We start from the raw sequence: 14,137 nt of genomic DNA on the forward strand, positions 1-14,137 counted from the left end.
GCTCAGCCTAGATCTGAATCTTTTAAGAAGCATCATAAATCTCTCCAGAATCGCTCCTGCCCAGGCCCACAGCCCTGCCTCACTGCCTCTGCCTCCCTGCAGGGCCTTTTCATTAAATTAAGTGCAGAATCTGATGCAATTGCTTTTGATTTTCCCCGAGGGGCCACTGGCCACCTCCCTCCAGGGAGCTTGAGGGGCCAGAGCTGCTGCGGGGCACTCCCACACCCCTTCATGCAAACACCATAGAGATTTCTAGGTAAAATATTATTTTTTAAGATGTTGGATTTCGTATCTTCAGAGCTGACATTAATTAGTAAGCCCCTACTAGGCACGGGCAAAACCTCCTAATAGCCCCAGGAGGAAGAATCAGCCCATTTCACACAAAAGATAGTTCAGAGCAAAGAGTGGCCCATCAGACCCCCAACTCTGGGGCCCAGTGAGGTGGGGGGGACTCCTGATGCACAGAGCCAGCCTGTCCTAGGGCCACTGCCAGAGGGAACAGGTGTGAGCCACAGCGAGGAGACAGGTCAAACCTCAAGGAGGTCAGGCAGCAGCCACGGGGCATTCTGGAGCAAGCAAGTTTCGCCTCTTGACTTTCTTCATGAAGAGAGAGGAGCAGTAAGAGCAGCTAGTTCAACCAGGCACCTACTGTGTGCCAGGCACTGCAAAGGTTTCCCATGACTCTCAAAAGAGACCCAAACACCTCCCCTCCACCTGCTGGGCCTGCCGGCCTCACCCCATTCTGCTCTCCTGCTCCCCCACCGCTATGGCCACACTGGCCTCCAGTCCTCAAACATGCAGTGTGCCCAGGGCCTTTGCCTCTGCCAGGCCATCCGCCTGGAATCCTCCTCTCCCAGCTCCTCCCTTAACTGGTCCCTGCACACATGTCAGCTCCTCCAGAAGGCCCTCCCTGACCACCCATCATCACCCTCTTTCATCTCAGCCCCTTTCCTTGTCACAGGGGTAGCACTTTTCCCTATGGACTCTTATTTATTCTCTTATTTGTTTCTCCACCAGTTCATGGCCTGTCTCCCCTGTTCCATAAGGACTAAGACTATCTCGCTTACTACTGTATCCCAGCACTTAGAACCCTGGCTGGCACATAGTAGGTCAGAGTTAAACAACCACAGAATGAAAGGAGAAAGGAAGGAATCAAGCTACACAGGGTCTGAATGCCAGGACCAGGACAAGGGCAGGAGGGAAGCAGCAAATGCCTGGGGTCTGGGCAAGATGATGACAGCCCTCCCCTCCCCACTGGAGGTTGGTTCCCTGCATGGAAGGTGCTGGGGTGGGGGAGGGAGTGGGGAGGAGGTGGCTTCCCAGAGGGAGTGGGGAAGTCTGGTGGGATACGGAGAGGGGGAAATGGCCTGGCATGTGAGGAACAGCAACACTTCAGGAGATTACACAGCCATTAACAATGACAAGTATAAGAGAGAAATAACATCTGCAGGGGGGAAAAGCAATGCAGAATTATATCAAGGCTGATGACGATCACAGGAAAGCTGAGTCTTACTGCAGCCTCATTTATAACAGCAAAATGCTGGAAGCAACCTGGCTACCCAACTGTAGGGGAGCAGGTAAATAAACTCTGCCTGGTACAGACACCCCAGGGGGAATTCTGCAGCTGATCCTATAAAACCAAGCAAAGCAAAAAAAAAAAAAACCCCATAAAATGGTATACATAATATGATCTCAACAAAAATAGACAGTGGGAAAAGAGACTGGAAGGAAATGCACCCAAACTGTCACTGGATGGTGGGTTGATGGCGGATGATTTTAATTTTCTTCTTTCTTTCCAAAATGGTCTGCATTTAACAATAACTGCATACTTAATCAGAGAGAAAGTAACCTGATATAAAAGGATACTATTGGGGCTCCTGGGTGGCTCAGTCAGTTCAGCATCTAACTCTTGATTTCAGCTCAGATCATGATTTCAGGGCCGTGAGATCTAGCCCTGTATCAGGCTCCACACTGAACATGGAGTCTACTTGAGATTCTCACACCCTCTCTCTCAGCCCCTCCCCCTGCTTGTGCTAACTCTCTCTCTCTCTCTCTCAAATAAATAAAATGAAACCTTTTTGCAAGAGGGCAGAAAAATGTGTACATATTAGTGCTGTATGGAGAAGGAGGGACATTGCAATGTCTTTTTTTTTTTAACTGATATTGCTGTGTTTAATTATTTAAAATAGTTTAAACACCCAACAAACACTTTACAAGTGTTATCTTTTTTAACTGGAAACAGAAAAAGGATGAACCGTGAAACTGGTCAACAGGAGGGCTGAGAAATGAGTCCTAGCTCAGGCATGAAGTGGGGCAAATCTCTTCTCCTCTCTTGGCCTCAGTCTCCCAGTCTGTAAAATGGCATTAACCACCCCCATTGTTATGGTAGAATCCAAGCCTTGATAGAAAAGGATGCACCCGTGCCTAGCACTTAGTAGATGTTCAGTAAATGTTGCCCTCTGCCCTCTAAGCAAGGGAGATCCCAGCCCAGGATCCCAGGGTCCTTCCAACTACTATAGTCCAACAGGTGGGCAGGGACTGGTCCTCAAACCCTTTTGATCTTGTACCCCATGTGTATAAAAATGTCTGTGCATTCTTCTGCAATAACACACACATATTATTTATGACTTACCCATGTGTTACCATGTCTATGTATCACTCATATTATAAACATACACAAAACTAGAAAAAACTAAAATGTGTTAGAAAACAAATGTAACTAAAGCTCTTAATACTTTTTTTCCCATCTCTTTCCCCAAGAGACTGTCCTGGGTAAGGCACCCCACCCCACTCTGGAGACCACCACCTGAGTCTGTGGGCTCCCGGATAGCAGAGACCCCTGAGATCAGTTGAGAGTAGTTCAGAGGGACGTCTGGGGTTTGAGCTGGTTTCTCTCTGAAAGAAACAAAACAGCCAAAAGAAAACCACTCAAACCAGAGTCTGACTCTTTGGGTCTAAGGAACCCTGACCTCCCATGGGACCTGTGCTCTTCCTCTCTCTGGACACAGTCTCCCCGCCTAGAACCTGAGGGAGCTGGACCAAGTGGCTTCTGAGAGAGGGTGCTCTCTGCTGTCCTCAGGCATCATCCCCTTGAGCCCCTTCCCACCCACTTGAGGGAAGCAGCCTCTCCTGGGAGGCCAGGAGGCCACAATGATTTACACCCTCCTGGGGCCCAGTCTCACTATAAAATACAGCTGTCCCCACCCTGCCTGTCCCCTAGGATTCCTGCCAACCACAGCCAGCTGCCCACAAACCCCCAGACATAAATCTTGAGGCCCAGTTCCATCAGCACAGAAGGCAAGCAGTAAACTTGAAGCTTCCGGGTCTCTGGCAGTGAAGCTTCCTGGGAGAATTCACCTTTCAGCCTAGGGTAAATTATCCTTGCTGGACTAGAGAGGGGAAGCATTTGTTCATACAGTTGAAAAATGGCTGTTCGAAGGGCACCCCTCCATGGGGTTCCCCAGCTGGGCTGCCAGCTCCCAGGGCTATCCATCCAGGAGCCTCCAGGACAGACGTCTCTCAGCAGATCTCTCACACTCAGCCCCCTACAGTCTACCCCTGCCTGTCCCCTAGCTCAGTGAAAGGCACCAGCATAACCCCCCAGGCCAGGAGGAATCCCAGTCCGGAAACTCTGAGTGTCATCCAGGCCCAGCCCTCCACATCTGTCCACTGCCATGTCTGGTCCATTCTGTCACCCATGTCCCCCTGCTCTGGGCTTGCAGTCTGCACCCTGTGAAACAGACAGGTCACAGGCCAAACCAAAGCCACCATCTAGCCCTGGGACCTTGAACAAGCAAACCGACCTCAAATCTTTTTTCCTCTTTTGTAAAATTACACAAATCCCAAAGGGGAGTACAAATCTGAACAGCCATTTTGGAGAGCCGTGTGGCACTGGGTACTGAGAACCATCTATTTCTCAACCTGGGGTCTTATGTTGCTCTTTAAAAAGTACAAAATTTTTTAAAGATTTTATTTATTTATTTACTTTTTTATTTGACAGGGGAAGAGAAAGAGAGAGAGAGAGAGCATGCGCAGACAAGCAGAGAGGAGCTTCAGGCAGAGGGAGAGGGAGAAGCAGGCCTCCCACTGAGCAGGGAGCCCGACGCGGGGCTCGATCCCAGGATCCCATCCCGGGACCACGACCTGAGCTGAAGGCAGACGCTCAACCAACTGAGCCACCCAGGTGCCCCAAAAAGTACAAATGTTTTAATCACTCCTCTTTAGGGACAAGAGATCTTATGATAAAAGAGCAAGATGCAGAAGGGCATGACGTTATGCCGCTATGTGTGTAGAAGAAAGGGAAAGGGTATGTATGCACAGTGCTAGGAACAGGTAGGTGACAGCGTCCCCTTCCACAGAAGGGGTGGGGGCTTGGCAAACAGGAGCAGAGGTTTGAGAAAGACCACTGAGGTGGTGGGAAGTTTTCCATCTGAGCCACGTGACCCTTGTGTTCTCATGCCAGTCTGCCCCTGATAGACAGTTGGTTTCTTTCCTTTTTCCCCCTTCCATTAACACCGCAGCGAATGTTTCTGTCCACGATGCCTTATGCATCTGTGCTAGATTTTCTTCTCTAGACTAGAAAATATTTAGCATACTTATACTTAGAAAAGGAATTGCTGGGTCAAAGGGTGTAAGTGCTTTCCAAACTGCCAGATAACTTGTCAAACTGCCCTCCTATATGCCTCCCCTTCCTGCAGGTCAGCTTCGGCGGCCCCCGTGATCTCACCACTAGATGCTACGGATTTTTAAACTTCCCCTTAAAATTGATACTGAGCTGTTGTTTCTCTGAGCATTTTCCTCATGCTAATAGAATAATCCCCTAAAATGTTGAGGTCGGCCGTCTTTTCATTCACTTTCTGGCCATTTGTGTATCTTCTAGTAACTTCCTGCTTGAATCCATGACATTCCTTCTATGTGTATCTTTTCTTATTGATTTGCAGGAGATCCTAATATATACACTGGGTATTAGTCTTTACCTGTGATGTATGCTGTAAATACTCTCCCTCCTGATCCATGGCTTGTCTTAGAACCTCGTGAACAGTGCCTTTGGTCATATATAACTTCTACATTTTTATGTAGTCCAATTTTTCAATTCTTTCTTTGATGGCATCTACTTTTGTAGCTTCTATTTCCTCTGATAAGGCTGATAACCCGACCTTGCAGGGTTGTTAGGGGGAGTGGAGACAGTGTGAATAAGGCACCCCGCAGTGTGGAGCAGACCCTCCTAGCATGGTCATTTTGCAGGTCTCCCTGCCCCACCTTGCCTCCCATGCCCCAGCAGCTGGCAGTAGCTTCCTGAACACGCCACCCTCCTGCTTAAAAACCCTTCAGCTGCCTGAAGATGATGAAGTTCAAACTCCTTTAGTGGGTGAGTTCAAGGTCTCAAACACAAACACCACTAAGGCTGAGCAGTGAGCGAATGCATCAGTGGGTGGACAGGGAGCGTGGCAAGTACACCCCCAGCCCACAAGGGACAGCAGAAATGTAAGCCCAGGGTTACCAGATCCTCTGAAGAAAGCTACAGATCTATTTCGTTATGTCAAATCCCACCCCCAACACACACACATACACTCAAAATTTAATGACAACCAATTTCTTTACACCACTGTCAGGGTCAAGCAAGACCCATTTGTGACTGGGGTGTGGCCATCTCTACCCTCACAATCTGTCCACAGCCAGAATCGTGCCCACCCCCACCCCCCCCACACACACATAGCGCGACCAGCCGACAGGCCAGCCATGCTGCACAAGTGTGGTCACACCAGGTCCTTCTCAACTCTGTGCTTTTGCACACACTGATCTCTTGGCCTTAAGTGCCCTTCTCTTCCCGGCCACTCACCTTTGCTCTTTAAAACCCCGGTCAGAGGTCAGCGCCACTTCCCCAATGCCAGGCAGAATTCCACGCCCCTTCCCTGAGTGCCCCATTGCTTGTAATTCCTGGAACCAGAATTCAAAAGGAAGCAGTCTGGGGTCACAGAAAGAGCCCTGGTTTGGGAGAAAGACATTCCTGGGGTAAAAAATTCCTGCTTTGCCACTTCCTAGCAGTGCATCCTTGGGCAAGTGACCTACCTTCTCTGTGCCTCAGGTTCCCAATTGTGAGATGGAGATAGCAAGACCTACACAGGGTCAGGTTTCCAGGAATATAAGACAAACGGGTATAAGAGAAGTAGCTGGCATGTAGTAGGGGCTTAATAATTGCAGAATGAAAGAATAAATGAAAAGAAGAAGAAGTATTTCCTCAGGATGCTCGAACATACAGGCGAGCCACGTCCTGCTCAGTGAGTAACTGGGCACTGCCCTCGCCGTGTCAGTGGCCGTTCCACGAGTGCACCCCACTGCACAACTGCCAAGCCCTCCCCCATCTGTCATATCTGGAACCTCACAACAGATCTCCTGGAGGCTGGCAATGCTCCCATTTTACAGAGAAGAAAAGTGAAGCTCAGAAAGACAAAGCACAGAGGTTTGTTTAGAGAATGGAATGAGGGGCGCCTGGGTGGCTCAGTCGGCTAAGCATCTGCCTTCAGCTCAGGTCATGATCTTGGGATCCTGGGATCGAGCCCCACATCTGAGACTCCCTGCTCTGCCTTTCTCTCTCTCTTGAATAAATAAATAAAATCTTAAAAAAAAAAAGAAAGAATAGAATAGAATAGAATGAGGCGGGGACTCCACAGCAAGCAGGGAAAGGCTGTTCTGCTCAATGGGGAGCCCCATGCACACCAGCATCTCGGGCCAAGTCACAGCCTCTCTGAGCCCCAACATCCTCGTCACTAGGCCACTGTGAGCGAAGGATGTGAACACGGTCAGCCCAGGGCCCCTTTCACAGGAAATGCTCAGAAAGGTGTGTTCTTCCCCTTCCTTCCTCTATTTCACGCACCACTCACTTAGTGGGCACCTACTGTATGCTGGCCCATAAGCTGCAGACCAACAGATGGCCTAGATGGGGCTTCTGCCCCTGGAGCTCTGTGTGTAGTAGAGGAGACAGATGCGGAGGCATAGTTATGCTCCAAAAGGAAAGGGGCCAGGACAGAAACGTGGTGGGAGGTCCTCAAGCTGCCATGTTGGGAGGAGGGGAACAACAGGAAGCTGCCCCTTGGCCTGGCCTGGGGTTGGAACCAGAGGAAACAATACTTTGCCAGGTGGAGGAGAGGGTGAAGGAGAGGCACTCCAGGCAGAGTGGCAGCCCGAGCAAAGGCTCGGAGGTGGGGCAGAACAAGGTCTGTGCATGACTAAGGAGGTTAGAAAGGTTACTGTAGCCAGATGGCCAAGGGCCTTGAACACCAGAGGCCTCTACTCTAAAAGGAACGCTGCTTGACCCCCGGGATCTTCGTTTGGATTGCTGTTTAACATTCTGGAGTTGGGAGGTGGCATGTAAAACTGTGGGTTTTTAGCTTCTCTAGAAAAATCAGATCTGTGATGCTGAGCCAGAGCTCCTATAAAGTCTATATTCTCTGTCCCCCAGACCCATTTCACTCCCTTCATCCACAAATATTTACTGAGCAACTACTATGTGTCAGGCAATGTACCGGTTACTGGAGATAAAATGGAGAATAAGAAAGACACAGCCACAGCTCTCATGGCACTTGCATACTAGTGAGAGAGGAGGGCAACAAACAAGGATATAACATAAGGTCAGGCAGTGGAAAATGCTGGAAAGAAAAAGAAAGTTATGGGGCTAAAAAGCTTCCATTTTAGATAGGAGGGTCAGGGAAGGCCTCTCTGAGGAGACAGTTGCATAGATCTAAATGAAGTGAGTGAATTGTGTACCTGTAAGATCAACCCAGCAGAGGGAACAGCAAGTGCAAAGGCCCTGGGGCCTTCTTCACTCATCTTTTGGGTCACTTGCCTTGCCCCCTTAGGCAGGTAAGTGTGAGACCCCTCCTGTAAGTAATGGAGCACGCGATGAATGTACAAACAGATGGAAACCACCCCCTGATGTATGTTTCAGATAAAATACCTCTGACTAGTGGGGGGAGAGAGACAGGCAAATGGAGACAATGAATGGAAGACATGGTACGATTTTTCTCCAATAGGAAACAGGATGATGTTTTTCTTCCCAATGACAAAGAGGCAGAGGAGGCTCATCATACATGGAACATTAAAACTTGAGAACAGGACAGAGAAACCAAGGGTGGGAGCAGGGAAATCCTCATTTCCTTTCTCACCAGCTGCCTCATCTGCCAAGCCCTGCACAATGGGAGGCAGGAGTCGGGGGAAAGAGACTAAGAATGCTGAAGCTTCTCCAGCCCTGATTGTTGTTGTTGTTGCCACGTTTTGTTTTTTTCCCAAGCTGCCCTGGTTGCTGCTGCTTTAGAAAACCAACTGCAGGGCGCCTGGGTGGCTCAGTTGGTTAAGCGACTGCCTTCGGCTCAGGTCATGATCCCGGAGTCCCTGGATCGAGTCCCGCATCAGGCTCCCTGCACGGCGGGGAGTCTGCTTCTCCCTCTGACCCTCCCCCCTCTCATGTGCTCTCTCTCATTCTCTCTCTCAAATAAATAAATAAAATCTTTAAAAAAAAAAAGAAAAGAAAAGAAAACCAACTGCAAAGGAAACACTTTGGTGGGTTTTGCTTGTTTGTCCCCTTCCTAAGCAAAATTCAAGCGTGGATTCCTTGTCCCTTTACCCACAAGGTAGAAGAAACAGAGGGCGTTGCTGTTCTAAAGAAGGAGAGGGGAGGAAAAAACAGACCTACAGTCTTCTACCAACCTTCTGGACTGGGGTGGGGGAGGCAATTCTGCCAACTGACATCACAGTCCATGTCGCGGGACATAACTTCCGCCACTTAAAGCTTTATTTGCATTTTTAGAGATACAGGGAAATGTTGAAAATCGGCTCCAAGGTTGACATTGCAGTTATTAAAACCAAACAAAAGAATCTTTCCCAAGTCTGGCTGGTTCTTCTTAAATTTATCTGGGCCCCCACTACCTGATTTAAGGCAACAAGCAGATGTTTAACAGCAGGAAGCACATTAGCTCCAGATGCCACCGCTTTGTTCAAGACGGGCACACACATGCACTGGCAACCACACACACATTCGCGGGCACACACACACACACACAAACACACATACACACAAGACTCAGGGCAACGAACATTCACAAGCTCCCCTTCAGCACTTGGCATGCCGGCATGGACCATTTGTAACCTCTGCCTGCTGTTCTGATAGAGAGATGAGCAGCGGGAGTGAGTAGCCAATCAGATCTTGCCCCATCGTCTTCCCGTTGTCTCCTAGGTAACCGGCACAGGGACACATCAGCTAGCTGGGTACCACGGACACACACACACACACACACACACACACACGTCCATAATTGCAGGAACACCAGATGTGCCTGTCAGAACCCTAGACAGCTCCCGGGAGCGGCCTTCAATGCCTCTGGTTCCCGCCTGTCTGGCAGCCTCAGCCTCTACAGCTTTCCCACCTCCGCTCCTTTACTCATGCCATTCCTCTGCCTGGCGTGCCTCTCCCACTGCCATCTCCATCACTCAAAACCTTGCTCATGTTCGGAGCCAGCCCATGTCCTTGGTCAAGACTTCCAAAGGTGCCCAACATGGAATAAAATCCCCTGTGGTGATCTGGCCTTTCATGATCTACCTCCTACAGCCTCACCGCTCATCACTCTCCCTCTCCCTCGCTCCTTGCTCTTCCTCCAACAGGTTAAATTGGTCCTCTCCACACTACGCCCTACAGACCAGGGCTTTTCTTGGGACTTGTCATTCCCTCGCCTACTAGCTCTGCCTTCTGCTCTTGGCAGGCCTGAGCCTCCCTGCTCTTTAGTCTCAGCTCAGAAGTCACCTTTCAGAGAGGCTTTCCCTGACACCCTTGGCTACCCTATCTGGAGAAGTTCCCTCCCCTGGGACTCTCCCACAACATTGCCCTCTGCTCTTCTGTTGCCCTCATCTCACTCATGACTCTAGAACCATCCCAGTCCTACTTATATTTCCTTGTCCCCTGTCTCCCCTCCCTAGAACGTGAAGTCTGTTACAACAGGGACTTTGTCTCGTTCGTGGCCATATCCCCAGCCCCCAGAACAGGGCCCAATAAATATTTGTTGAATGAATAAAAAGTCATTTCCTCCTCACTGCTCCTGTATTTCCCCATCTCTCTAATAAGACGAGATGACTTCTATTAACCCTCCTGGCTCACCTTCCAAGAGTCCATTAGAGAGCAGAAAGGACTGGCATAAGGAGGAAAATTAATCAGGCCACACCACGGGAAGGATCTGCCAGTGGAAAGCTGACCTGCCCCGGGCTGCAGCGGCCCCCTCCTCTGAGCAGCCTCCCCACTCAGAATTGTTGCTGCCTTCAACTTCACGCTCCCCAAGCAATGGGCACCTTGAACTTTTGTTATCTGAGGGTCTGGGGGCAACTCAAAGCTGAGGACTGGCTTTCATTTTTTGGATCCCACACAGGAACCAGCAAGAGCCTGGGGCGGTGGAGGCACACGGGGGAGTCCTCTGGAAGCATTTATTGCAGTAAAGACAAAAAAAAAAAAATGTGTCACTGTCTACAGGACCACAAACATCAAGGTGGAATATCATTAGAACACAAGTCACACACACACATACATACACACACACACACACACGCATGCCTGCACACACAAACTCAGAAGCATCATGAAGCTAGAATCAGAGTTCCCCTATCCCAGTGGCAGCCCGTGTCTCTCTTCAATGGACATGACTATGACTTCAGGTTCCAAAAACTGCAGAGTGATCTGGACACGTGTGCTGTGCAAGTGTGTGGGGAGCAAAACAGGGAGCATAACCACGCTTTTGGCCAACCTCCTTGGGGAAGGCCAGATGGTGGATCCAAGTAGCCACATGGTAGACACAACCCGATTGGATCCCCCAAATCCTAGCTTTGGAGATCCTCAAGGTGGCTGCTCATAACCCAGAAATCCACCCTAAGGCCTGAGCTACTCCATTGACCAATGTACCAGCTCATTTCTTCAAATATGAAGTTAAAGCAGATGTAAAGATCAAGAAAGGAAGAGCAGGATTAGCATTTCTTGAGCATCTACTATGTGCTAGGCTTTATACTAGAATCTGTTAACACTGATTCCTCAAGACCACCCTGCAAGGTTACACTTCCCACTTCATGGGTTGGAAAAAAAAAAAAATGAAGCCCAGAAGAATTAAGCAGTATGCCTAAGGTCACAGAACTGGCAAGTGGAGAGGCCTAAGTCCAGGACATGAGTCTGGTCTTCTTTCCCCAGGGCCTTAAATTATACCACAGAATAAGCAGGTAAGCTGATTTTATTCAAAATATCCCTCCCGCTGACACTTCGCTGAGGATGCCAGGTCCACATCCCTGTCTCTGCGTCTCTCTCTGTCACTCTTGGGCTTGACTGACCTCCCACCATGAGCCTCTTATCAAGCTGGACACATATATCAAAGCCTCTCATTTGAGATCCAATATTCCTGTGGCCCAGAGAAAGCCAGGGATTTTGTCTTTTTAAAATAGTAATTTCCTGCCAGCACGGGTGGATGCACCAGCCACCCTCTGATTTAGTGCTGAGCTCAAGGATCAATCTCAAGTAAGATTTTCCAAGGAAAACTCAAATGCTGGGTACTTCCTGGCATTGCCGAAGGGAGAAGTGGCCTCCTCTCAAAAGATGTGGCCAGTGGCACGCAAAATGACTGTAGGTACCCCAAGACCCACATGCCTCATACATGTCACACGTGAGCCTCATTGATACCCGCATGGATCTCAAACATGACACCCACATGCCTCCATGCACACCTCACACACATACACACACACACACACACATACACACACAGGGTGGGGAGTGCGAATCAGGAGCAAGAGAGCAACATCCTCTGTCCCAGGACATCACAGCTCCCACTTCAGGGCCTGCTCTGGGCTATGTGCTATGCCAAGGCCAAGACCTCATTTCATCCCCCTAGGAACCCCACAGGACAAGCATTAGGCCCTCCCCTTACAGATACAGAAAGTGAGCCTCAGAGAGAGGGAATGACTTGTCCAAGATCACAGAGCATGCCTGTGGTTGAGTTGCCCCATTTTCTAAAGGGCCAAGTCAGACTGAACATTGGTCATGGGCACCTGGCTCTGCAAGATTTTCTTCTCAGGGGCACTCCTCCAAGATCTCCTTGTTGGTAGCCTTATCCATCTTCCTCCTCCCTCAACCCCAGGGAAGGAAAGACCGACACCCTCTGGGCCCTATAGGTGTCCCATCAGTACCGACTCAGGTTGAAGGAGGAGTGGAAGGTCTGCCCCTCCGCTGGGCAGAGTTATCAGCCTGCCAGGGTCTTGGGGCACCAGCTAAGGCCTGATGAGGGTCTAAACAAGACTCTCCACAAGCTCTGCTTCCAGGTCCTCAGAACCTAGGGCCACAGTGGGGTAGAGGTTACAGACCAGACTTAACCCTGGGGACAGGGCAGGAGGAGCAGGGATGAGTTCTCGCTGTCACCCTCCTCTTCCCCTTTCCCATGGCCCACACAGGAGCTTCTAGCCTTGGCTGGAAATGGATCCTTTCCTATGAACTGAGCCGGGCCCAACTTGGGGGGCAGACAGGAAGGGGGGTGCTGGACACCACCAAAATCTTGTTGGTCACAAAGACTTAGGTTCATATCCCTGCTTTACCACCTACTGGCCGTGTGACCTTGGGCAGGAGGCTTCCTCTCTCTGAGGCTCAGTGTCCTCACCTGTAAAGTGGAAAGAATGACAGCGCCCTCCTGAGGGGGCGGCTGTGAAGGTTAAAGACGGGAGCAGATGTGAGGCTCCGGGGTGCCGGTAAGTCCGCCATTATGCCCCCCTAAGTGAGCAGAGGGTGGGCGGCTGCCATTCCCACCTCACTCTAACTCTGACTCACAGTTCTAGCAATTCCTAACTAGCACCGAATCCGAACTTTCCTCAGCAGTGACAGGGCCTGGGCGCGGGTCCTTCCTCCTCCCTACGCCACCGCGGTTCCGACAACAGGTACTGGGGTGGAGCAGCCCTGGAGGCGCCCCGGCGGAGGGGGCTGCGCCGCAGCGCTGCGGCAGGGCCAGGCCCGGGCCGGGGGCAGTGCGGCCGAATCTACCGCCACCCCCGCACCCCCTCCCGCCTCCGGCCTCTATGCAACTTTGACGAACTGTAGCCCGTGGGGTCGGCACGGGGCTGCTGCCGGGCGTGCGAAGGAAAGTTGGGTCCCGGCGACTGCAGCGTCGGGATCCGAAGTCCCCGGCCGAGAGCACCCGCACATTCCGACCCCCGGCAAACTCGCCGGGAGCCGGGAGGCACGTGGCGGCCGCGCCGGCCAGGGCTCGCTCCGGGAACCGGACTCGCGAGCGGGTCCGGGGCTGCGCCCTCCAGGGTTCAGAGGCTGCGCTCCAGCCTCCCGCGGCCGCCCTGCCCCGGGTCCCACCTCCGCGCGCCCTGCGGAGCGCCCCCGCAGGTTTCCCCGGCCAGGCTCCGCTCCGCACCGCGTGTCCTGCGGTGACCCCGCAAGCTCCGCGCCTCGGCCGCGGCCGCCGGCCCTTCGCCTCCCGCGGAGACCCTCAGCCGGCGGCCGCCCGGCCGGCTTGGCGCTGGGTCCGCCCTCCGCGCCCCGCGCCGCGCCGGTGCTCACGGCCTGGGCAGCGGCCGCGTCCTACCTTCGTCCGGCAGCCGCTGCAGGCAGAGCGCGAGGTTCCTCCGCCAGCCCCGCATCCCCGCGGCCGCCCTGCGGCCCGGCCCGGCCTCGCCAGCCCGGCCCCGGCCCCCGCCCCGGCCCCGCCCCCGCCGGGCTGGGCGGTGCAGCGCAGCGCTGGGGAGGGCCGCGGGCCCGGGGCGCGCCGGGCATGGGCGGCTGCCGAGGGTCGGGGGCCGCCCGGCGCTCCGCTCGGCTCGCGAGCCCGCGGCTGAGCAGCGACGCTCCCCGAGAGCGCGCGCTTTCCCCGGCGCGGGGGGGGCGGGGCGGCGGGCGGGCGGGGAGAGCCAGGCTGGAGGGGGACCCCGCGGGGCCCGCGCGCTCTCGCCCCCCCCCGCTCCCCTCCCACGGCCCCCACCGCGCGCGTTTCCAGGCTCCCCACCCCTGAGCTCTCCAAGTCACAGCCTAATAACGCTAATCACCGCCAATTAGTCAATGAATGAATGAGTGAAACAATGAATGCGTTAAATAAATGGTAAAGAAGTGAGTGGCTGAGTGAATAAT

At 52.3% G+C, this 14,137-nt stretch overlaps 1 protein-coding gene across 3 annotated transcripts in view; it reads right to left on the minus strand.

Moving 5' to 3' along the window:
* Nucleotides 1–13,675, minus strand: part of GRIP2 (glutamate receptor interacting protein 2) — a 97,912-nt gene extending 84,237 nt beyond the window's left edge. For all 3 annotated transcript variants that reach the window (XM_064591600.1, XM_064591585.1, XM_064591604.1), the window contains exon 1: nucleotides 13,599–13,675. In XM_064591600.1, coding sequence (XP_064447670.1) covers nucleotides 13,599–13,653 — 55 coding nt within the window. In that variant the 5' untranslated portion in view covers nucleotides 13,654–13,675. The remainder of the gene's footprint in view (nucleotides 1–13,598) is intronic.
* Nucleotides 13,676–14,137: the final 462 nt, after the last annotated feature.

This window comes from Mirounga angustirostris, unplaced genomic scaffold, assembly GCF_029215605.1.
Source record: "Mirounga angustirostris isolate CCGP_5_RB_7025 unplaced genomic scaffold, mMirAng1.0.hap1 SCAF_1, whole genome shotgun sequence".
NCBI lineage: Eukaryota > Metazoa > Chordata > Mammalia > Carnivora > Phocidae > Mirounga > Mirounga angustirostris.